The sequence below is a fragment of the Lepidothrix coronata genome, unplaced genomic scaffold (genome assembly GCF_001604755.1).
Source record: "Lepidothrix coronata isolate B3197 unplaced genomic scaffold, Lepidothrix_coronata-1.0 Scaffold4, whole genome shotgun sequence".
Taxonomy (NCBI): Eukaryota; Metazoa; Chordata; class Aves; order Passeriformes; family Pipridae; genus Lepidothrix; species Lepidothrix coronata.
The window spans coordinates 8,202,155-8,227,872 of record NW_016690184.1 but is presented as its reverse complement, the minus strand read 5'-3'; the positions used below and the strand labels follow the sequence as shown (position 1 = coordinate 8,227,872).

Genomic DNA, 25,718 nt, shown 5'->3' with positions numbered 1-25,718 from the left:
CTTGGAAAAGCCATCCTTTCCACTTAGCTGCGCAGCCTTCCCTGAAGCTTTGCCCACGACTTTAGTCTGGATGTTTTTCAGTGACAACTGTGTCATACAGAACTTTAAGGGTTTATGTACACAAAAAACATTTTAGAGGCATTTAGTACTGCATGTGTTTTATTGAAGAATGAGTGAATAAAACAGCCTTGCTAATTAAGCTGCTCTGGAAATAGCAAGCAACTGGAATTTCTGGTGTCAAAGCAGAGTAAGATTATAAAATGTGCTTCAGAAGAACCTTTAAACTGATGTTATTTTAGATTTATAGTTTTTAACCAAGTTCCCAAGTATTGTGGGAGTTACTTTTTCTGTGTCTTCGGAGTACCACTGTTAAGTATGTTGGGAAAGGAATGCAAAACAAATTTCAAGCACTGTTTATGAAAGGGGATTTAAGATCAAATAATGCATTGTACAAAACACCAAAGCATTCACTGCTGGTCAAACACAGGAGGAGAACATTATCCACCACAACACTGACACATGCTAAATGATACATCCTAATAAATACACATGTAAGCAAATGACAAAAATTGCTTTAAAGTAGCTGTTACCAGATCTCTAATAAATTTCTATTACATTGACTTTCTAAGATACAAAAATAATAGTAATAATAATCTTCAGAATAATAAGTGTAATATAACAGTTACACTTGCCCACTGTATAAATACTTGCTCCATTGGTGAGAAAATGCAATTAAAGTTGTTGCCTGTCCTTACACAGCTCTATAAATGCACAGCCGTTACATTAAAACATCACGGATAACTGCTTTTACTGTAGTTACTTTAAAGTGTCTGTTAACAAAACTCAGGAAATTGCCTAAGAACTGGCTTGGTTTATACATATTTTATCTATTATATAGGAGCATCTGAAGCAAGGATGATGCTCTGCTCCTCTTGGCACTGTACAAGTAAGTGTAAGTTGATAATCTCCAAAATGACCGATACAACAAAGCACACTGCGTAACTACTGTAAATTCTTGCTTCTTACATAAACTATCTGATGTATACCGAGTATGAACAGTTTGCATAGGGGCACAGTAATAGTTCTTCACACTGGTGTTCTTATGCTATTCTTAAAATACGGGCAGCTAATATTCAGACTGGCAGTCTGCTTTTTAAGAATCCACAAACTTTATTCATATGCTGTTAACTAGATATTGCTCATACATTTAAATGAGAGCAGAAGAGAAAGGCTATCACTTAATTTACGTTAACTGTAAAATATACTGATTTACAATACTTTAATTGTATTTAATACCCATTCCTTTTTTTTCCTTTTAAGGGTAAATGCACAAAGCTACATAAAAAAATTCACTACTGTTAAACAAATCCAACTTAAAGCAATAGAAAATCAATCTGAACCAACTTGTGCTATTTGCTTTGTCTAAAGTTGCAGAGATGAAAAATATTTTTGAATAATACTGATAGCCTAAAGAGATTATATTTCTTCTGATGCTTTAAGGGCTATTTTATATTTATGAGTTCTTACCAAAAGCATACATCTGAGAAAACTGTCACTTTTGAAAGCAAAAGGAATTAGCCAGTAATTCATAAAATTTGAGAGATGTTCAAGAGCTTCAAGTAACAGTGACCATGGAAAAAGCTCCACAGATAAACTGATATATATCAAGTCACATCACTTTTACAGCTGGTGTATTATTTTTTCATTAAGAAACTATAAATAGATCAGAAAAGTGCATTGATTATTGGCAGCCATTGGAAGATTCTTGCCAACCTTTTTATATGCCATCAGAGTTGCATATTAAATTATGCATTTTTAAGGGTTTTTTTGCATGCCTTATCTATTTACAAGAAAATGCATTCCCGAGCAAGTAAGAAGCATGAGTACCATACCATACTGAAATGCACCTGTTAAATGCTTTAAGATAAAGTTCCATCAAGTTACTAGACGTAGATCACAACAGAACTTCACGAGAACAGAGACCTTAAAAAGGAACCAGTTAGCAATCTAATAAATGCTGCAGTGATTTATAAGCCTAAAGCTTGCCAACTGTACAACTGAGCTGCATTTAATTTACTTCAGGGCACCTAAGTATGGTTTTTTATAATAAATAATTCAATTCAGGTAAAATTTTCTCTAGCTAACAAACTCCACAACTTATTTTGATTATTTTTTAAATCTGGAGAATACCTTTTGAAAATTCTATTAGCTTGTGCCTTCCCAGCAAGGTGGACCCTAGCATCTGTCTCAACGTTTTGCAGTTGCTTTGAGAGCAGACTGTGGGGTTTGTGCCAAACGAAACTGCTCCCATCATTGATCAGTGTAATTCTTCTAGCATATATCACAAAACTGCCAAACATTTATGTCTTTAAGCTACACATTCGTATAAAATTTTATTCATATTACTGCTGTAAAGCTATTACTTCTGAGACTATAGCGCTATTCACATTCCTAGATGTCCATACATTTCTCATTGAATAGCAAACGCAACAGTTCTTGTAAGACCGTTTATTGAATTTAACAGTTCAGAAGGAAATGAGATGCAGTTTAGATGCAGTTTGTATAAAAAAATCTCTCGATTCAGGTAAACTGCAATCAAAAATATCTACAAAATAGTAAGAGACTTACTGAGATCATAAATTTTCTAACATGTAAAACTATACAGTGTTTGTGCATGCTCACTATTTGATTTCCTCCTATGTAAATGAGGAGCTTTTAAAAGGAGTTATTTTCTTAAAATCTCAAGGTAGTCTATGAAATGTAATCATTGCATCATGATTCGGATATACAAGACCAAAACTGGCACAGAGGGACGTAACATCTTTTTCCAAAAATGTTGAGGCAATTTTTGTTGAACAACATCTGTGTCGGTAAATGTTTTATAAACTCTGGTGGCTTTGGAGCATCAGAGAAAATTCTTTCGTTTATTCTGACATCTTGAAAAAAATTTCCCACAAGTACAGACAGGCAAGGTGGAAAATAGGTAGCAGCTTGTTTCCTACATACAGCTGAATGTTATGGTCAGCTGTGCAGCTTCTCAAAACAAAAATGAACTTGAAATCACAAGGAGGCATATCCCCCCCAGGTTACAAGCATGTCTGAGACTTCTCAGAAGAGAGGGAAGCAAGCATGAGGGTAAAGCATAAGTCTACTTTTCATGCATAGGTACTGTGCTCTGCCCTGCATCTGGGGCACTTTGTCAGACATCTGAGTTGGAGCTGAGGTTTGTCAACCTGGGGTCTGCGTTGATCTCGTATCTGTAGTGATAGCCCTCCATGTGATCCCTACAGGCATCTCTGATGTTGTGCATCCACTTTTTGATTCCTTTTCGGTTTAAGTACAAAACCAGGAGGAATATGGCCCCAATGAGAGCCAAGACTATCCCCAGGAAGACGTACGAAGTCTGGAGCTGGGAAGGCAGGTCTATGGGCACAGAGCAGTTCAGGTCTAAGCTGTTGATCTTCAGCAGGGCTTTACCCAGCATCTTGTCAGGGTATGCACAAGTCAGAGCTTCTTTGCCCTCCACCTGGTCACTCTCCTTGAGCCAGGCCACCAGGTCCTCAATGGGGCAGTCACAGACCCAGGTGTTGTGGTCCAGGTCGATGTGCTGGAGGGTCGGCAGGCTGCGGAACTGGGCCAGGGTGCTGTTCCACAGCACAGCCAGGGAGTTGTTGCTGAGGTTGAGGCTCTGCAGCTGGCCTAGCCCCTGGAAGGAGACGTTCTGCAGGCCCACCAGGGAGTTGTTGCTGAGGTCCAGCTGCCGCAGGGCGGGCAGGGCGGTGAACATGCCGGCGGGCAGCACCAGCAGTCCGTTGTCGGCCAGGTCCAGGCGGCTGAGGTTGCGCAGGGCCCCGGACTGCAGCAAGGCGGCCAGGTTGAAGAGGACGCCGTGGTCGCGCAGGGCCCCGCGGAGGGCCAGTTCCTCCAGGGGGCTGCCGCCCTCCCCAAAGGCCCGCGGGCTGAGCGAGACCAGCGCGTTGCCGCTGAGGTCCAGCTGCCGCAGGGCGGGCAGGGCGAGGGCGCCGGCCTCCACGGCCTGCAGGTGGTTGCCGCTGAGGTTGAGGGCGCTGAGGTCGGGCAGGCGCTGGGCGGAGAAGGCGCCGGCAGGCAGGTGGGTCAGGGGGTTGCCGGTGATGAAGAGGCTGCGGACGTAGGGCGGCAGGTCGAGGGGCACCGCCGTCAGGTTCCTATTCACGCACTTCACCGTCCTGGCCGGCTCCGAGCACTCGCAGAGGTCCGGGCAGCCGCCGGGCTGCTGCGCCGAGACGCAGCCCAGCAGGACGGGCAGCAGCAGCCCCAGGCAGAGCGCGCCGCGCCCCGGCATCGCGCCCGGCCCGGCCCCCCGCGCAACTTTCGCCCCCGGGCGCCTCCGGCTCCGGGCGGTGCGGCGAGGCGAGGGACGGCTTCGGGCAGCCTCTTCTTCGGGCGCGTCCCCTCCGGGACCGGCTCCGCTCCGCTTCCCGCAGCGAGACCTGTGGCAGGGGAGGAAAGCGAGACGGCAGCGGCGGGGCGGCGTGGCTCCGCTTGCCTGCGCCCACCCGCCTTTCCCCGGCCCGCGCCTCGCCCCCAAAACGCGGCTCGCCCGAGCGGCACCGACCCCGCGGCAGGGAGGGGGAACCCGCCAAGGAACAAGTTTTCGCCCACTTCCAGCTCACGCCGCCGCCTTCTCAGCCGGCCGTCGACTCCGCCGGCGTAGCACGGGAGGGAAGTGAGCGGAGGGGAGGGAAAAATCTAACCCGCCGCCACCCATCGTGTCCCATGGCTCCCCACCTGCCGTCCCTACCCCGGGGCTCTTCCCCGCTGCTCCGCGCCACGACCGCTGCAAACTCCCGCCCGCAAACCCTCCGCGGAGCACAGCGGAGCCAAGCCCAGTCCCGGTCCCAGACCCCGTCCCTCACCTCCCGCCTGGCCTGCGGAACAAACTCCGCCGGAGCACTCCGCCGCCACAAACTGCCCCCGGCCCCGCCGCCAACTCCGCGCCCACCCTCGCCGCGCCTGGCCCTGCCTCCGCTGCCAGGAGAAACCAAGCACCGCCGGCCCAGGGGGAGCTGCCGCCCGCGCTTGCCCGAGGGGCGGCTCCGCCGCCGTCCGCGCCCCGCCCGGCTCCCGCCCGCCGCCCCCGCGCTCCGGCTCAGCCGCCGCTGCCGGGAGGCCTTGTCTGGGAGCCCGTCGGGAGGATTTGCTCGGCTCCCCGTTCCTCTCGCCCCCCCGGCCCAGGTGGTGCTGCCGGAGACTCACCTTGCCGCCGAGCGGAGCCGCGGCATGTGGAGCCGCACCATGCGGTGGTTCAGCCGCGGAGCGGCTCCCGGCCGGCGGCGGTGAGCGCTGCCAGAGCCCCGCGCTCCGCTCCCCGCCCTGGCAGCGCCGTACCTGTGCTTGTCCCGACACGGCGGAGCCTGAATGCTGGGCGCCGCTTCCCGCGGATTCCACAATGAGCGCGCTCAGGCCGGCGGCAGGATGGGGAATCCCGAGGGGTTTCCAGGGCGGGGGCGCTGCGCCGCTGCTGGAGGCGCGGGACCGCGAGGCCGGCCGCTGCCCCCGCGCGTCTGTCCAGGGATAGCCTTTCGGGAGAGGGAGTACAACAGCGGCCGTGAAATACACCAACCGAACTCCAAAACTAAAGCAAAAAAACCCACAAAAAACCCAACCTGGGATTTTTAGAAGTCCTAAAATAAACAATAATATTTTTTTAAAAAGAAAAGGACCGGCATTGACAGCCCAAGCCTGAGATTTAAACTTTATTATGGTGAGGAAAAGCCTAAATACCTGTGTGTATGTAAAGTATTTACCAGTTTCATCCACTGACTGTCCCTGAACAAACCAGGTGGTACAAATATTGACTAACTCGGGATATTTGAGGAAAACATGAATGGTGTGAGCTATCGTGGGGGCTGTATTGAGCCACTGGTCCTTAGGAAGTGATTGAGATCATTAAATAACATCCAATTAACACAGAAGACCTACCAGTGTATTCAAATAACCAGTTTCAGCAATGTGAAACACAATGAGAGTCGGTAACTCCTTTGGGCTTTCCTTCCCCTTCTGCTGACTGCCTACACAAAATTTTCTTCTCGTATGTCAGAGTTATACTCCTGCTTTGCTGATAAACTAGGTTCCTTTTTTTGGTAAAGTCAGCAGGAATCTGAATTTTGGCAGAGCTGCCAAAAGCCATAGGGGAACAGATAAATCCAGAATGAAGACTTGATAAAATCGGCCCCAGAATCTGGAGAATAATGAGCTAAAACACTTGTTTCTGTAGGATTATTCTCCTCCCTCTAGCCTGACAGTGGTATTACAGTGCAGAAAAGTCTGGGGTTGGGGTGACAGGTGAGGGCTGCCCAGCTGATAGACCAGTGTGCTCTTTACATGAAGATTATGTAAAGAGAAAAGGAAATAAGGGTTGGCTGAAGTAATAGTGATACAAGTGAGATCTTGGATTTGCCAGCTGTTCCAGAAGTTTGGGAAGTTGTTCCTTTGATGTTGAGTTTAAAAAACAGTGGCACTACACTGCAGGAGATTTTAGTTTGTTAAAAGGTATATTTACAAAAATAAATAATGGAAAAAATTCTTAATCAGCATACCCATAACTTTCGTTTATAAAATGTTTAGATACATTTTTAATTAAATAATACAATTAAGAGCAATTATGCTGGTCTGCTCATTAGCTGACCATAGTTTTCCTAGAAGTTCCTGACTCTTTATGGTTGTCTGGATGGGATTGTGCCTCTTGCCCTGCACAGCAGGTAAGCTCTTTGGGCAGGGAATGTGTTTATGTTCCATGTCTATGGAGTGCTAACTGACAGGTGCTTGAATGTGCTGCAGTAATGCAAATAATGGATAACAAGTATTTTCCTATTCTCTCCTATTATTCCAGTGGTAAATTGTACCTGCTAAGACTGCTTAAGCTTGCAAGAGGAAAAAAACCACTGCTCTCTTCTCTTCTTGTTTAAATAAAACATCTTTTCTCAGAGGCACACTCCAAAAAAACAAATGTTGCTTTCTGGTGAATACACTTATACCGAGTGTATTTCTGTGTATGTTGAGTGATTTCCTGGATGTGTTTGTAATCTGCACTAGGAAAATGAAGAAAAAAACCCTGATATGTTTTCTGGTCAGTTTTGGCTATTACAATTGGTTGATTTGTGAATTTGCATTGCAAAGCCCATAGAATCTAATGTCATAGTTTTTTGCATAAAGGTTATGCAAAACTTCTGCCTGAGTTAAAGTATAGGATTTGAACATATATTGTCTCGGCTAAGGGGCTCCAACTGGAAGTTAATTTACCATAAGGAAACTGTTCCTGCTCCTGTGGCTGATATTCCTAGACATTAAATGAGAAGCTCATTTTCAGGGATAGGGGTGGTTGAGGTAATGCTTCAGTTTCTCAGTGGTTCTGCGGCTCCAGGCTGAGGCTGGATAATATGCTGGTCATCTGCAATCATGAAGTAAACCTCTGACCATCCTCCTCCAGACTGTTAAAGCTTGCTTCATGTGATAGTGATGAGAACTGCTTGCTTTTGAAAATCAATACTCTAGTAGTTCAGCTTCCACAACGTGAAAGTGTGACAACTACCTAAGGGGACTGCAGAGAGTCATAGAGACAAATTGTGATAACTATACTGCTCAACCATTTCGGAGTTGCTATTCCCCTTTTAATCTTCTCACCTTACAAAGGAATAAAGTGGCATTTGTAGATGCTTATGTCTCTCCACTCTCCTTAGGAAAATCTGGAAGATTATTTTAGAAACTCAAATTTAAGGCTGTTAATTAAGTTAATTGAGATGGATCCCTTCCTAAATAATCTCAATGCCCCTTGGACAGATACCAAACAATGCTGGATGCCCCTTTTGAGTAGCCTAATTGCAGCTGATGTCCAAGGAGTTGGAAGAATTTGGGGAAGAACTACATGCAATAGCAATTATATTTTTTTTATATTTTATTTTCTTTATCGACAGGGAAATTTATGTTTCTTCAGTGAAGTGTTTCTTCATTGCCTTAATATTGCATGAAGATACTCAATACTTCATAGGAAGTGACCTTGGAAGGGCATTTATGATGTGCTAAAGATTGTACACCAAGTGAGCAATTGCTCAGGCACCAGAAATCTTTTCTTTTACCAAAAATGTCTTCCCACAAAAGTGGAAGAACAAGCTGCAAGTTCCGTCTGCTACCTCACATAGAGAGATCCAGCAGGTCCTCCGACGGACACCTGTTTTTCTTGGGACTTGGCTTCCTTTGAAGAAACACCATCAGAATCCTTAAGATGGTGCCATAAAAATACTTAGGCAACCAAATGTTGCCTCGTATTCTTGTTTGAATTTTATTCAGCATTCACATGTTCACACCCATAAGCATTCAGGTTCCAGCTTTCTTTTTAGGTGCCCTTAAACTTGCATAATAGTTTTTATTGAAGCAATATAGATGGCAATCTTCAAGGAATCTATGTTTATGTTTTCATGTATGTTATCCATTTTTATATTGAAATAATAAAAGTTAATCTAGCACAGAGAATATTGATTTTTAATACTTTGAAAACATATTAAACTTTGCCAGAACTAACAGAAAAAATATTTTAACCAAAAGTAACATTTTGGGAGGGGAGTCTTTAAAATATGTTAACTTGGTGTCTGTATTAGGGCACTGTTGTAACTTCTGGAGTCTCCTGCATGCCTTAGGTGGGGATAGAAGGGATGATAGGAGATAAAGCACCCCCACCTAAATGTAAGCAACACTGAAAACTGGTGAAACTGTGAAGATAGACTCTACCTGCTCCCCATGTTTCCCTGTAGTGTTTTATTGTTAAAAATAATAAAACAATGTGTGACTCAAATAAGAAGGAAACAATGGTGACTTCCTCCAGCAAAACTGGCTACCAGGGCTGGAGTCAAGAATACACTAGGAAAAAAGACTTGGGAAGAGGACTTGCTGTATTCTAGGTGCTGCCACCGTGTGCATATCCCTCTGTCTATACTCCAGCTCTGCATGCTCTGACATGTAGAGTATCTGCAACAGGGACCAAGCTGAATAACCTCTTACAAGTTCATCACAAAATAACTGAGAACTTAACATGCTTAAACAGGTCAGGCTAAACTTTCAATCATGCTTTTATTCTTTCTTTGCTCAGGAAAAATGCATGTCTTACTTTCAAGCTATCTTTGATAGATTATTATGTGGATTTTAAAATGGTGATTCTTTTTTTATTATTCTAATTTTAATAATGCAAATTTGGTTCTATAACCTAGGCTATGTTTTATGTACTCAGAGTAAATCACTACAGCCAGTAAAACTCTTCCTTCCACAAAATAAGCCTTCTGAGCTCAGTCCTTCTTGAAGGACCAAAACGACCTGCCTTCTGATTACTCCTTATTACTCTGATTTGCACCACAGGGTGGATAATATGAGCAGCCTTCAGCTGGAAACCTTGTATGTTGTTCATGTTCACTTGGGATGTCCTGTCAAGGAGCAGCAATCTAGAAGTCTAATGGCAATGCTGGAAAATGGGCTGAGTGGATTATTTTTTGGATTAGTGTTGCTCTGTGCCATGGCAACCTGCCTTGCTGCACACGGTGCCTCCTAGCTGACACTGAACTCAAAATCCTGTTTTATGGACCAACTTGAAATTTTGTTTTCATTACAGTGTGTGAAGAAGGCACCAGGTTGGATTGAGGTGCTGGGTTCCAGTTCACATTTGCCCGTGGTTTGAGGGGACTCTTAAAAGATGGCATAGGCTAGGGCAATCACCTACCTGCAGTGAGGAAAAGAAGGGAGAGCTGAAATACGTTGCTTTCTCTCTTGGCTCTGAAAAGCAGAAACCCAGATCTGCAGGGAATTTGGGCCAATGTGTTCCTCACACTTCTGTCGACAGTCCCACTCGTTCCTCACTCTGCAGGCTGTGCTGTGCCGAGGTTTCGCAGCCGTTCACGGTGCCAAGGGTGTTTCCCGGTTTGCCCTGCTTCCCCAGCAAGATTTCAGCACACAGGGCTGCAGGAGCTCTAACGACAGAGGACTGCAAGTCGAGAGTATTTCCATGTAAAGCCTTTTTCATGAAAACATGTTCATCTGTTGAAACTGAAAGTCTTCATAGGGGAGAGTTGACTTTGATGAATTCCCCATTAAAAAAAGAAAAAAGGCATATAAAAGGCTCAGCAGATTTGAGAACATATGGGGTTTGATTCTCCACTGTCTTACACGTTGTGCTGTTGTTTACAATCTGACAAAGCAGACGTAAAATGAAATTCACTGCCTGGTTAAGATTTGCCTCCACAAGTATGATTGAATACACAAGATTAAAAACCTTGGTGAATCAGTGTCCCGCATCTTTTCCTTCATGATCAATGATCATTTGTTACCCACTTTTGACTACCATGTCACATATTTGTTTATATAGTCCTCCTCTACTGAAAACTTCCTGTCTTGCTTTGCCTTCCCATCCTTCTGCTTTTATCCCAAGTCTTTGCATCTTTCTGGGTTACTACATCTGAAGTGTGTTGAAAGGAATGCATTCTTAGAGGTTGAAGGAGGGTGGGAGAAACAAAGGAAACGGTGATTTTTTTATGAGGGTCACACATTCTGTCAGCAAAGGTGGAAGATGATACCTTCCCTCTTCTTTAGCACTGGTGACTACACCTGAAATACTGCATTCCATTCTGGCATCCTATGACTGGAAAAAAATTACAAGAAAGAAAGAAGAAAGAAAGAAAAGAGCAATAAAAGTGATTTGGAGGCTAGATGTACAAGGACTTAGTGGAAAGACTAAATTAACTTTTAAAAGTTTGAGCAAAGGCTTGCCCAAGCAAAAGGCTACAGGAAATACTTCTGTTTCAAAACAGACTGTAAAACTGAGTGAAGAGGTGAGCTAGTTATAGTACTTCCAGGTGGATAGGGATGATTGGATGAAATGCAGAAAAGAAAAATGTATCCTTGCTATGAGATATAAACTTGCCTGTGCTATAGAACTGTGTCCTTAGTACACTGTATTAGTGGTATTTTGTTGTACTTAGTTAAAGACAGTACTTCAGAATTCATAGTAGGTTCCCTGTCCTGTAATCAGCTAAATGAGCTAGTGAACACATGACTCTAATAAATACTTATATCTCTGCTAGGCCTGAAAAGAGTCTCAAAGACCGCAGTGGCAGGTGGGTGTATGTAAATCTGTACGTATGAAGGGCAAATCTTCATTTTTTCTTGACTTCTTCTCGCAGCTTTGGAATTCTTGTTCCTTAGTTCATGGTTGTGAACACTTACGGGTTTTTGTACAATTTCTCACTATTGCTGCAGTCCAAGAACCTCTAAGGTCAAATCTTTTATCCCTTAGAAGTCCACTATCTACACGTAAGGCCACTATGGTGACAGACAAAAAGCTAAAGGGAACCGATGTAGTAATTGAGTGTTTTTAAGGAATACATGTCCTTAATTTTTTATTTCTCTGTTTCTGTGATGTCATGGCCAAGAATTACAGGGTCCTCTGCAAGTATATGTGGAACAAGTGTCTTTTCTGGTAGTCTCTTTCAAAAAAAAGTAAAGTCAGGATCAAAATGCCACAACGCTCTCTGTCCAACTTTGCATGCTTAAAAATATGCTAGTTTTAAGGATTTAATGCAATAGTGAAGCATGATGTGTGTCATCACCAGCTAAGCATTGAAAATTAATCTTACTGGGCTTACTGAAATGTTTTGATATCTTTTATGGGTAATAGATGCATTTTACATTATAAAGACTAATTATCAGCTCGATGTTGTAAATGATTTGAGGTCTGCCCATTAGGTTTATTATTTCTGATTATAAACTGGGGAGAACTTCAGCACCAGAAAAAGGAAACAAAGTCTTGTTATGGCATTGGAGAAAAATCTGCCTAGTCCAGCATTTTGTCTCTTATGAGAGCCAACAGAGGTTGCTGAAGAAAGACATTAAATTCTATTCAAATACGGACTCCTCAATATTTTTTCCCAACCTCCATTGATTTGTAACTGAGGCACTTCCTAAGTCAGAGGTCAAAAATCTTCAGTACTATGAACATGAGCACTGACATTGGCACTAGCTAATATTTTCACTTAAAAGATTTTACCATCAGAAGATTCTTCCTTTGGTGAAATATGCTTCTCTGTTAATCTGAAGTTTGAAAAATTAAGAATCCTTAATATCTTGAATGTTTTAAAAACAAAGTAAAACTGTTACAAACTTACATCACCTCTTAATTTTCTAGCTCTAAAAAATTTCAGTTATAGAAGGAAAAAAGAATGGAAAAAATACAAGTGAAGCAGAGGACCTGATTAATTCAGTTACATTCCTTGGCCAAACAGAGGTGGAGAGATGAAAATAAAGGGGACAAAATTCTAAAATTTGTAGTTTTTGAGTATAAAGAGAAAAAGAGAAACAGAAAACATTTGATTTTTTTTTTAGATCTATTTTTGATCTATCTTCCCTACAACATAACTAACAGATGACATGAAAAAGTATTTGAACATTTTCCTGGGAGAAATTAAATTTTCAAGCAATTGTAGTTACGAATTTCTGTGATCATCTGAATATATTTATTCACAAATATTTATTAAGGGATTAAAATATTTATTAAGGGATTCAAAACTTCCTGCCATTAAAAATTAACAGTTGATCTAATGCTAACCACATTAATTCTGGATTTCTGTATGTTTGTAATACACTTCAGAACTATCATTTATACTTGATGTTGTTGAATAAACTGTTAGAAAGACACTTGCACAATATATGTCTTGCAAAGTCCCACAGAGAAAGTTGTTGGATTGTTTCTTTGTTTTATTGTGGCCTCCTTGTGCCATATTTACAGAGTAAAAATGCCTTGAAGTAGCTAAAATGGATTTCTGAAGCTCTTTCTCTTCTCTGTGTGCAGGTCTCTACAAAAATGCAGTACTGAAGTGATATTTTGAAGGGTCATGCTAGTTTCAGAAAGAACCATATACACCTGCAATTTATTTAATGGGTATTGAGGACAGCAGAAACTACCTGAGACTGCTCTGGCTCACATTTGGGACAGAACAGTCACAGCCTACAACACAGACTGACTCTCAGTGCCCATATCATTTTTCCTACAATTCCTACCCCCAAAAACACAAAAGCAAAAACAGGGTTAAAGAAGTAACTGAAAAAAAAGGCTTCCAGTTGTAGATAACCTTAAGGCAATACAAACACACAGATATAGAGGTTCCTCTAAGTGGAAGAGATGTATTGCTTGAAACACGGCAGAGTGGGCAAAGATGGCACCGTCGCAGCCCGTGATGGAGGTGATGCAAGGTAACATAACAAAGGTGTTCTTGCTGAGGCTTTCCTGCTTGAAGAGATTCATGACATGAAATTAGATCCAGTCTGGAAAGATTGTTTCTTTTACAGCTAGGTTAAAATATTCTGAAGTTTGAGATGCTAATACTGAGTAAATAAACATGACACTTCAAAATTAATGTGGTGCTGGGGAAAATGTCCAGAAAGCAGTTGTTAAGATGGTTAAATCATCTAGGTCAAACTGGAAAAAAAAAAAAATCCTGCTGAAGTTTTCAGTGCTGGGTATGTTTTATTGCTTCTCACATAAATTTGCTGCTGGTACTTATAATCATAACTGGAAACTGATGACACTGGGCGTGGAGGTCTTGGCTGCATTTAAGTTCTAAATTATACTAGTCTGTGAGTCCTTTCTTGAGGGTAAATCAGTTTCAGTATTTAATATTAATTTTAATGTGAAAAAGTCAATTTTTAGTAATTGCAAAAATACTAGGACATGCCCTGTTGCATTTATAGATTCCTATTCAAATGAGCAGAAACTGCATAGTATCTTGGAACTGTTGAGACTGCAAGTAAAATTTTTTTTTTTTTTAATTTTTTGATTCTACAGTGGAAGAAGAGTAGTTTGCTCTCTTTTTTGCACTGTTATTATTCTATTTATTTCTCTCAGTCAACATGTTCTTTATCACATGCTTAGACAAACTGCAAATGCATGTACCTCTACAGAACTGCTGCAAGCCAGGAAGCAGAACCAGGCAAGATGATAGGAGAGGAAAAAAGGGTCAGGATGCATTCATTTACTCTTCACTGTGTTTTCAACTCAAACTCAACAAGTACTAAAAAGGTAATAATTTACTGCTTTACATAAAGTAGAGGTAGCTTTTCTATATACCATGACAACTAAATCTCCAGTCAGCTGGCATTTTTGTCCATGATTTAGTATCAGTTTGAAAAATGCATTCACTTTGCCAATCTTACGTTCCCAAGTCACAGTTCAGAGTCGTGTGAGAAGGCAAACTCAATAGTTGGAAAAATACAAGAGAAAAAAGACTGGCCTTGGACAAGATTTCATTTAATGCTGCTAGGAGATCTAGTGCTGGCTAGATCTGTTTCAAAACCCTGTATTTTTATGATCTTCCTTCAGGAAATAATATGTTACTCTACATAATGCACACACTGCCAGCTGCTGTTCTTCATAGCTGTGGCTAGAGCTACAGGCATCTCAGTTAAGCTGCTCTGAGATAATTCAGGTATCTCTAGCCTTACAGTGAAACGTGCAGCAAAGATAAAAGCTCTTCTAAGTTTTATCTTCGGAAATGACTGATTTTATGGAGCCCAGGTTTCCCAGTTTCTAACCTTTTTTGATGTTTTTGAAAGTTGTACCGATATTCTAGCAAATGAACCAAAAAGCATTCCCGTTAGTTGGTACGTAATCTTTACAGAAGATATTGGCACTTGGGACCATTATGCACACATTAACATTAGCAGACATTCTTAAATGCTCTGTCCCCTCTCTGGTCCTTACTTTTTGAGGGCAAACGTGATTGAAAGTTGATAAATTGCTTTAGAAGGTAAATGATGGGTTGATTTTTAGCTGATCTTTAAGCATGCATAGAAGATATATGCTTTGGAAAATACTTAATATGCAATCATACACTGATACTTTGTAAGCACATCCATCACTCTCATGGGACATATCTTTCCAAAACTCTCCTTCATGCATATGTCTCTATGATTTTGCAGATACTTAACATTATTCAAAAAAATTCTTTCTTCTACTTAAAGTTAATAAAGGGCTTCAGAAGCAGACAGGAAATCAAACTTGGGTCTTCTGGAATCAATGATGTTAACATCTCTCATGATCAACAGAGCTAAATACCTTTCTTCTTTACAGCAAAGAGAAAAAAATGTTGACTGTGTCATCATGGACAATTCTGGCCAAGTCTCGTCTTTTTTAGTGATTTTGTGACAGTGATCAAATAGAGCTTGCAACCCTTTGTCAGCTCTGTTTACTAACTCTGAGGTTTCACATATTGCCTGAGAAGCAAGCAGCTCCTTGAGCAATTTGACAACTATAATGTGGCATCCATCACTTGCATCCTCCTAAAGCACTGAGTGCCTCTCAGCTTTGCACCAGGATGTTCAATTCTTTTGCTCCTTCACAGACACCTGCATGGCCATAACTGACACCTTGTGTCATCTGCCCTGTGAACATTTCTCAGATCATAGCTTGACTTGTCTTTTATGCTCACATAAAGGTATACTTTAATTACTTTTATGTTTCAGGCTGAACAAGCGGTTTGTTATTCTCAAGAATGCTCTTAAAATCATGCTCCTTTTCAGTGACAGAACATTACTGCCTTTCAGGAGCACAGGATGACTGCCAGGGCTATTGGCCACAGTTTCATGAGCTAAAGAATTTAGTGACTTGCTAGGCAGTGACAGTTTCCCAAAATCTGATGGATCACTTAATCTTGTTCTTTGCCTTAACTCTCAGCACTTCATTATGGGTCTCCTACATGTCTTTGAAAAAGCCAAATAAACCCTGGCTGTATGGTGCCCACTGATTACTTATTTACATACTTGCCCTGGATGGGGTGTGATTATTTTTAAAAAGTGTTGGCTGGTGTAGAAAATAAGCCTGTGTAAGCAGAGAGGGAAAATACATTTGAAAAACTCACAAAAGTCTAGGACTGGCATTTTAACCATGATGTGCACGAGACAGACGATAATATAAAGTCTTAAAAGCCACAGGTAATGTGACACTCTGCAGAAGTTTTTAATGGGAGCAGAAGCTCTATAGAAATGTTTTCATCTGGTTACACAATTACTTATGTTGCAGGCTCAGAATTAAATCGTTTCCCAATTCAGATAGGATGAAATAATTCCCAGGTTTTATAGTTGCCATTTACACTTGTAGAGATACTGAATGTGAAAGCTAGAACAATCATTTTGCTATCTCAAATCTTTTTCAGCATTCTCAAAAGCATGTTAATTCTTCTCATTATTTCTTCCTTGGTTTAAGGCTTTGTTTATTTTCTTCAGGTTAATGCTAATAGGCTAAGTAATAATCCAACAGCATATGAGTTCAGACAACTCCCCATACTTTAGCAAAATAGCAAATTTAGCAAATTTAGCACACTTTAAGTAACCTTGTTTTGTCTCCAGGAGCTTAATTCATTCATTGTAAGTAACTAAAATCTCAAGTCAGGGCACTTTGTAGGGCTTCTAACTATTTCCTTGTTACAGAGATGTTCTTGTGCCCAATACTCACAGTTGGTGTTTCTAGAAGGTAAATTTATACTGTTTGTAGACTGCTGATGAATAGAACAGCACTACTCAAAGAAATGAAGGTTCTATGTATAATATCAAAATATGTCCCTTGGGAATAGGGAGAAAATGCAATTAGCATTTCTTGTTATTGACTAAATTTTGCTACTCAGTCTATAAGGCAAAAATGAGATATAAATTAGGCTATGCTTATTAAATCTCATGTCTTACCTTGCCAAATGTAATCTTAAAGAAGATTTATTAAGTGTTCAGGCAATGTCTTTAGTAGTGAAACATGAATGGGGAGAATGTATCTCATAATTACTTTTTCATGTCACTTCTTCTCGGAAAAAAAAAGTGTTGCAATTGTTCAATCTAAAAATAAAGATAATTTGTAGAAAGCAATACTGGGTGTGTGAAAAGGTCAAATGTCGAGCTTCAGAATAAAAGAGAGCTAAATTTGTCTAGGCATGTGTTAATTGTGTGTACCAGAGGTCTTTAGTTGGATGGAGAAAAGAAACTAGTTTTTCATTCAATTAATTAAAAAAGATAACCTTACATCAAAGCTTGGAGTAGATTTGAACAAATCATCTTTTCTTCATTTCAATTATGTGTGCTAAAGGCTGGAACTTTTTTTATGCAGAAATGTCAAGTGAATTTTGATAGGAGTATTTTTAGTTTGTTAAGCCTACAATTGGCTTTCTGTATCTCAGTGGCTGACTTGTTTACCTGCAGTAATAAAACAGTTCTGGTTCTGGAAATCTAACCTGTTTTATATTTATACACTCAGGTTTGCTTCTATTTTTGGATTAGTACAAAACCACTTTCTTACAGATCTACGCCACTCCTCTGCAAATGAGCGTGGGACCATGTATATAACTCCATCCTATGGGGAAGAGAGGTGATCCATAGGATCACCTATGCATGTGGGTTTCTTAGGCTGTAACCTCAGCCATGACATGGATTCCTTTTTTTTTTTTGTACTAACCATTTCCTCACCGGCAGCGACATGTGCCTGTCTGAAACTGGTCATGATGTGTAACATGGAAATGTTATTTCCTATCCATAAGTTATGTTGGACTGTACCATGCCCTGTCAGATAGCACTGGCAATCAATGATGCATTCACACTTTGTAAATTTAAAGTCAACCAGAACTTTTCATTTTATTAAAAGTTCATCACTTACGTTGGCTCCTTTTGTTTCTTATACTGGTTGTTCCTTATCAACCTGCTGTAGCTATTTTCATTTCTTTTGTGTACCAGATTGCTTTGACTGTATTAATATGCTATTTTTATAGAAGTGGAATATAATTTTTTCTTTTTTGATATAAGCATGTTATATATAAAACAGCTGGCAGCCTGAGAATTCCAGAGATGGATTATGTGTAGCTGAAGTAAAAAGCATGCTTTTGTTGCAATGGCTAGAAATTATTTCAGGTGCAATGTTAAATGCAAATTATAGAATATATTATTTTGCTTACAAGATGGTCTTTGTATAAACACAATAATACGAAAATAGGGAAAGCATTATTTTGGCAGCTTACATGACTTATTTACTGTTTCTTTTTGAAAAGTTAATATCCTTGAACATTTTCTGTTTTTGATGAGGCCTGTTCATTTTTGCTAAAGTGACATTTCTCCAGCCTCAGATATGGCTCCTATTACAGCGACGATAGACTTAATTATAGAAAGGGAATAACTCCGCTGGGTCAGAATGAATGTAAAATTACAGAAGCTGCTTGACTAAATTTCAATGTTAATTCTACAAACAGCTCCATATGTTACATTTCTGTTCCTAGCTGAGTTCCAGGAAGTAAGCTGTACTCCAAACTGGGCACTGTCTATACAGAAACAGAAAGAAAATCAGCCCTGTACTAGCATTGTTATCAACTGAAATGTTTCTACTTGCCTGTTATTTAGTGTAAGAGTAACAGAAATCTAGATCCTTGGGATAATGCAGTGCTTATTTCTCATTCCATGGGAAAATTTTACGTTATAAAAACAGGTAATGAATAAGGAAGGATTACAGGTATTGTTTTTTTAAAGAAACTATCCTGTGCTGTTCCTCTGGAAGGCACTGATTTCCATTCAAGCAGAGTTAGGGCTGAGCTCTTTTAACCCCTTCCTCTCCCTTACTAGTTTCTCGCTTCCATTTCTGGACTTTTCTGGGAGCCTGATTAAAGCTATTCACCAGATTGCATTGCTTAGGGCACAGCATTTTATTACTGATGATGTTCCTTTTTGGTACTTTGGTATCCGAAATGCATCTACAACTTTCATGGCTTTCTGATACTCCCCTTCTGGACAAAGTAGCCTTTCAGCTGTTAAAAAGCTTCTGTGATAATGTGTTGAGCATCCTGGAGATGTCCCATGCTTTTCTTTGACTTACCATAAAGAGCAGCCTCTAGACAGTATAACAGATGTATTAACTCTTAATGTTTGAAAGGAATCATCCGATTTATGAACTCAGCTGAATCAGTTTTTGTTGTTATCCACATTTCTCACAGGATAGCTTCAAAACTTACATTTTGAACAAGCTGACTACAACTGGTTATAACCTTGTGCGGTTTTTTGTTTCCTGTTTTCATTTTTGTCTAAATCCTTCATAAGGAGTATTAGGATTCATATGTTTATCTTACTTTAGAGAATTAAAATGCTGATACCATTTGGCACAGGGCATATATCTAAAGACAAACAAAAAAAGTATTCTGAGGTAAAATGGCTTGTGAAAGGGGTCATAGTTGTAAAATTACTCAAAAGTAATTTTAGAAGTACTTATTTTAAAGTAAAAGTACTCAGAGTAAGCCCCTTTTGCTTAGCTGCATATATAAACTGTATATATGTATGTCTGAGTGATGCACAAACACTATAGATATACTGGTAAAAAAAGACCAGTTTGACACATTACAGAGTCACTGACCTGAGCTTTTACCAGCAGCTGCAGTTTTACAAGGAGGCTCTCATGTCCCCCAGGAGGCAAAGGACAGCAAAGGAATGCTTTCCTCTCTCCTTGTGCAAGTGGCACAGGCAGCTCATGATTGCCTGGCTTCCTCATTGAGAGGCATTAATCTTTTCAGTATTCCTCTTGCAGCACGAGAGATGCACTGGGAGTATTCTCTCTTGTGTTGAGAGAAGAAATTACCTCCCTACCATTTTTCAGGTGCATGAGCCAGATGCCTAGCATTTCAGCTGTATTGTTATAGGCATTGCTGTGCTTGCTGCCCATAGGTAAATACTGATAAGTGTCATGTAAGTGTGCTATAGAATGAATCACTGCTGTTTGTTAGAGTGACCAAGCACTCTGTTGAAGGTAACAGGGTGACGTTGGGTCATAGGTTTTCAGGCAAAATTCCTTAAAACATTTTAATGGACTTTCTTTCATTACATACCTACATTTTAGAATCTGAGAAAAGCAATCCTAGATGAAGTGTATGAGGTCACTCCAGAATTTTTTTTCTGCTTCCTTACCTGATGGGAGAATAATGGTTTTGTTTATCTTCTGCTGTCTTAGCAGCTGTTAATTCCCATTCTCCTTTTTTCTCTAGATTTTTACCTTCTGCAGGACAGATTGGAACAACAGACATAATCTTCTGTTACTTTATATCCGATGCAGACACTTACAGGTATGTGTGTAGTGTCACCTTACCAAAATGGCAATGTTTTAAAGAGATATAAATTAGAAGGTACAAGCAGTGCAAGCAATATAAAGAGCATAGCTAGGAGATAATCAAGTGCCAAGGAGAGAGAGAAACCAGGTTTAAGTCATATACCATCTGGACATGACTTTTTGTGAGTGCTTATGAGTTTAAAATAAATGTAGGTGTTGAGGCATCTGAAGGTTCAGTGACATATGCCATTTTTATATGATCAGCAGCTGAGTCCCAGATCAGAGATTTACTAGCTCTTAAAGGGAGATACTCCTTAAAAGACTGGAGCAGACAGATTAAGCTTCTTACTTTTCAGAAGCTGCTTTTATAAAAGAAGTTTTCTGTTATCTTCTTCCCCTCCAGCCTGTCTTTTGCATAAAGCTACACTAACTTTGGTGTTTGACTATGTGAGGACATGGAAAATGCTCTTGTGCAACGATATTGCCTGTGCTGGTAATACAGACCTCTTTGTTGGACAGAGTTGAGAAAAAGCTGGCCATAATCTGTTCAGGCTGCAAAAGATTGAATGCAAGGCTTTAAGTCATATAAAAGCAGGCTGCAAAAAGAAAAGGATGCTGAGGAGGGCTTGTAACAGCAATGTCCTACAGAGTAGAGAGTGAATCATTACACTGACTACATGATATCATTAAACCCCATCTATTTGGACCTGTTTATTACAGAAATTGTATTTTGTGTCTCATTCCTTTCACCACTATGCAACACCAGTCACTTAAAAATTCCTTACGGGTCTCATTTCAATACCACTTCTGAGTATCTGTTCCCCAGCCTTGTTTTTCCATGCTTTGGTGGGAGGATAGCATAATGCCACTTAGTATAAAACGTACCTGCACTGGTTAGAACATCACAAAGGTTTTGTTGTGCTGCCATAGAGCCGAGTCAAGACATAAGACAATGTTGAGGTGAGACACTGCTGTGAATTCTTTACTAAGGCAACTAAAAGATAGACAAAAATAATTTCTCACAGGTCAGCTCTTTAAGGATGCTACTGAGTTACAGGGAAAAATCGGATTCTGAGTTGTTTTTTCCTTTCCTTTTCTTTTTGCTTGGGAGCTGAACCAAGTTTGCTTAATGAGCTTTGGCATGAAAAATGCTCTCTATTTCTTCCGTTCTATTATTATCTGTAAAAATAGAGCTGAGAGAGCAAGGAAGAGTACCTGGCAAACAAATGGGTATATTCAGAGAGAAATGACCACTTTCCTCAAAATAAAGCAAATGTCAGGGCATAGTGGGGCTGGAATATGGAGTGGCAGGGGCTCCCCCGGGGCAGGCAGGGTCTCAAAGCCAGGGATCCCATCACCACAGCAGAGCAGGCTCCTGGGGTTTTCTTAACCATGTCATTAGTCGGTGAACTGATGCCCAGCACTTATAGCTGAGTGTTGCCTCTTGTCCTCCTTCTTTTTTAAAAAAACATTTTAATCTGTGAATATTTTTTCACATAATCTTTTCCCATACTATTTTGCAAGACAAGGAGACTGTACTCTTGGCAGTCTCTATTCCATTTACACTGTCATTATGTGAATGGCTGAAATAGAACTAGTATGGTGAGCCAACCTGGAGCTTCCTGGCTGTCACAATGATTTTGAAGTATTTTACCACTTATCTTGAAAATGTTACATGCCTCCGCTAAAACATCCATTTGCAGTCTGGGCAGTATTATGCTAGTATTCCAGTTTTATTGCTGATAAGAAAGACATTAGAAGGGTGCTGTGAGCTGTGTAACAGACTGTGGTGTATTCCACATTTTCTTTTTTTCGCATAGTTGGCCCACGAAATTCCTGCCTCTCCATCCTATCCTGTCCTACACATTCATTCCCATGTCTGTGCTGCAGTTGTTCTGTTGTGCTCAGGCACGTTTGTGAGGCTCTGCTGAAAACAAGATCTAGTCTGATTTGTATTAAAAAGAGGAGTTTTTCTGAAATCCACATAACTTAAGGATATATTGTAGATCTAGCAATGTGGCTCTACAGTATCTTCACTGACCTGAGAAAATACTTACTGGCTTAGTAAAAACTTAATCCAGTCCTGTATGTAATCTGCCTTGACAGATTTATTCTGTTCAAAAAAAAAAAAAAAAAGAACCAAGAACCTTAAAAGCAGCAAGCTGATAAGGCTGTTTTCCAAGAAGTAGCAGCCACATGTTCTGCAATTTACTAGTGACTAAACTCTCAAGCTGCAACAGCTAGGGAAGATGTATGCATGGTAAAAATAACTTTTAAAAATGAAAAATGAATGTCTTTGCATTTGTAACAACATTTTGAATTTCAAATACTACAAGTTTTGATTCACTTTTCAAAATACTGAACATTCACTGAATTACCACTTTTAGATTCTGAGCACAAGTCCTTTTATTTCATTTCCAAATGATGCCAAATTAAAATAGTCTCACATTTGCTCAAAACAGCATCAGAATTACAGCAGTGTGTCACTGTTTCTCAGCTGGAACTTCAGGTCAGTCTCCCTGTTGTGCCAGCCTACCCGAGCCTGGAAACGGTCCCACTGCCTGCAGGTACCTTGGCAGGAGCTGAGCAATATTTAGCACAAGGATAGCTGTTCAGGTAACCACTAGACCAAAGAAATATGGGAACATGTGGACACGTTCTGTGACAGGAGAACTTCTCATGATTAAGGGATTATTTCAGTTTCTAGGGTCTAGAAATAGGATTGCAAATTTGCTTTAGTCCCAGTCAAATAGCTGGATGGAGTCCTCCACAATATACCTTCAGGGTAATGGGATACTTCTTATTTTCTTCACTATTGGAAAAAGGAAGTGGAAGAATGGCCCAGCTTACAGGTTCCTTTCTTTTTGTCCTGGCTGTTGGTTATCAGCTGTCTTTCATGTGAGAAAGAACAGACATTTTGCAGATGAGCAAGGAAGGCATATATTCCCAGATAAGAGGACTTTGGCAAAACTAGGGAAGAACTAGTATTTTTTCCTGGTCTAATTAAATAGAAATCTCACAGGCCACTTTCGCTCCCTAATTTTGATTCTATAACATTTAAGTAGGATTGTGATTAGGTGAAAGAACTTTATTCTGTCTCTAAATGGTACTGTAAGTATTTAGACAACTAAATACAAAATGAACTTACTTGGAGTAGTCTGAAAAGATATTTCCCTGGTTCTACTTCAGGAAACTATACCATATTCGCTAGAAATTTTAGCTTCTTTGATTGTGTTTTCCTGTCATGTTTTCAGAATAAGACCACCCAAAACGCTACAAATAAACATATCTTGCCATTCTTTTAATGTGATTTTCCTGAATACCTTTGGAGAAGCCAGATCAAAGAACAAATGTGTCTCGACAGTGGCATCTAGTGGCGCCATATGTGTGATGTCCTTGAGAGAACCGCAGCCGCTGAGCTGGGTGGGACAACCAGCCAGCCACCTTCTTCTACATCCTGATTAATGTTTGATCCACAGATTTGTACTTCTCTGAGAGGCCTCCCTGCAGGCGATTTATAGACTTCTTCCATCCAGAACAGACGAGAGAGTATTTCTAGCAGTTTGCACAGGAGATGATATTTTGCGGGAAGAGGTCCACGCTTTTAGTTCAGTTGCTGAGAAAGACTTGCCTTTTGCACGCCTGAAAATATTTCCTGTGTAATGAAACCATAAAGGGAGACTGGTATCTTCTGACAAAGTAGTGTTCCTTAAGCTAGTCTGAAACAGCGAGTCAAACAGTGAGCATAAGGACTATGAATTTGAGTTTTGTGGGGAAATGGAGAAGAATATCTCAGTTAGTAGAGCTAATAGGAACTATTATGGACGGAGCCCTTAGCAACCTCGTCTAGTGGAAGATGTCCCTGCCCATGGCAGGGGGTTGAAACAAGATGATGTTTAAGGTCCCTTTCAACCCATACCTATGACTCACACTCAAATTCTATGACTCTATATATTTGTTTTAAAAATTTCAGAAAATGGAGACCCTACTCACTTCTTTTATCACTTCACTTGCATCTTCATTTGTAATTTCATCACACACTAAACTAAAACTGAATCTCAAATTTTAGCTACTGAAATATTTACCATTTCTTATTCAGCCTTTTATTCATAGGTTTCATTGTACTTTAGGTAGCCCTATTAGCCACCTCCCTCCATTTCCCTTCAGTACCTGAAGGGAGCCAACGGGAAAGAATGAGAGAGATTATTTGCAAGAGCATGTAGTGACAGGACAAGAGAATGGCTTCAGACTGAAAGAGGGTATGTTTAGATTAGACAATAGGAAGAAATTATTTACTGTGAGGATGTGAGGCACTGGAATAGGTTGCCCAGAGAAGCTGTGGATGCCTCATCCCTGGAAGTGTTTAAGGCCAGGTTGGATGAAGCTCTGAGCAAAGCTGTCTAGTGAAAGATGTCCCTGCCCATGGCAGGAGATTGGAACTAAATTATATTTAAGGTCCTTTCCAACCCAGGCCATTGTATGATTCTATTTTGTTGGGGAGTCAGTGATCAGAAACAGCCTCCTACAAGGGACAATTTAAAGCAAAATAGTTAAGTTCCTGTTTTCTACAGTTCCAGTGGAGAAGCTTATTGTTACTGTGCATGGAGACAGACTATGGTGGAAGCCAGGAAGGATGAATATTCTCCCCACTGCCTAAAGCAATATTCAGTGAGCCACTGGCAATGCTGAGACTAGATAAGAGATCTGCCTTGAGTCCTGAGCCTGCACTCAACAAGCTCGGCTTGCAAAGAAAACTGCAGTACTATAGTTTTTGTTGCAGAATTGCTCTGCTAAGCCTGCAAGCTGCTAACCAAACAATACTGCGGTGTCATCTGAGTGTCAGAAGAGTTTTTCAACTGTAGATGGCACTGCATGGTAAGCGCAAAGGTGTGCCTAGTAGCTGTGGAGATTTTATTTCCTTGAGGTTTTTTATCTTCCAAACACTCTGCCATCAAGAGGTTTTTAACACATGAGAAGACCTAGAAAGAAGTAAGGTAAGGCCAGAGGAGAATTATCTGGAGGTGATGTAAAGGGAATGCCATGCTATCTTTGCCAACATACTATTTAATGCAGGGCTATCCCATTTTGGGAACCAATACCTCCCACAACAGCGGTAAGTCACTGCAGATCAATGTGCAGGAGTGGTGACTGCAGGTGCTCCTGGCATTCCTGGTCATGCAGCTGGAATAAGATAACCCAGCCTCCAGGCATGACTTCAGGTGGGCCGTGAACTCCTGCAGAGGTCACACTGGTACACTCAGAGATAGGGTGCATCCCGCTGTGCCCAGTGCTGTGCAGTGCATCCTGGCCATGGCACTTTGTGTGGCACACTGTGTGGCAGTAGGTGGGCACCCTCTGCCACCCTGACTGAGCACAGTGGGACCATACTGGCAGCAGCAACCCCAAAGCCACTATATCTAGCGCTCAGGGCCAGAGGGGGTATCAGATGACTTGTTCAGGGATAGCACCAGTATGGCCCAAATAGCTGCATCTGGGCACGAAATGGCCAGAAAAATATCAGCTGTACTGTAAACAGGACATTTACCTAGTCTGGATCCCTTTCCCCACCCACAATGTGGGGGGAACCCAGTTC

At 41.0% G+C, this 25,718-nt stretch overlaps 1 protein-coding gene and 1 long non-coding RNA gene across 2 annotated transcripts; both read right to left on the bottom strand.

Moving 5' to 3' along the window:
- Nucleotides 1-397: 397 nt before the first annotated feature.
- Nucleotides 398-4,324, bottom strand: TPBG (trophoblast glycoprotein). The gene has a single exon (XM_017826986.1). The coding sequence runs from the start codon at nt 4,322-4,324 to the stop codon at nt 3,200-3,202; it is 1,125 nt and encodes a 374-aa protein (XP_017682475.1). The 3' UTR covers nt 398-3,199.
- Nucleotides 4,325-23,405: 19,081 nt separating this feature from the next.
- LOC108503247 lies at nt 23,406-25,718 on the bottom strand. The gene is made up of 2 exons (XR_001876774.1): nt 25,671-25,718; nt 23,406-23,780 (listed from the first exon to the last, which is right to left on the bottom strand). It is a non-coding gene; the product is annotated as an uncharacterized LOC108503247 (long non-coding RNA).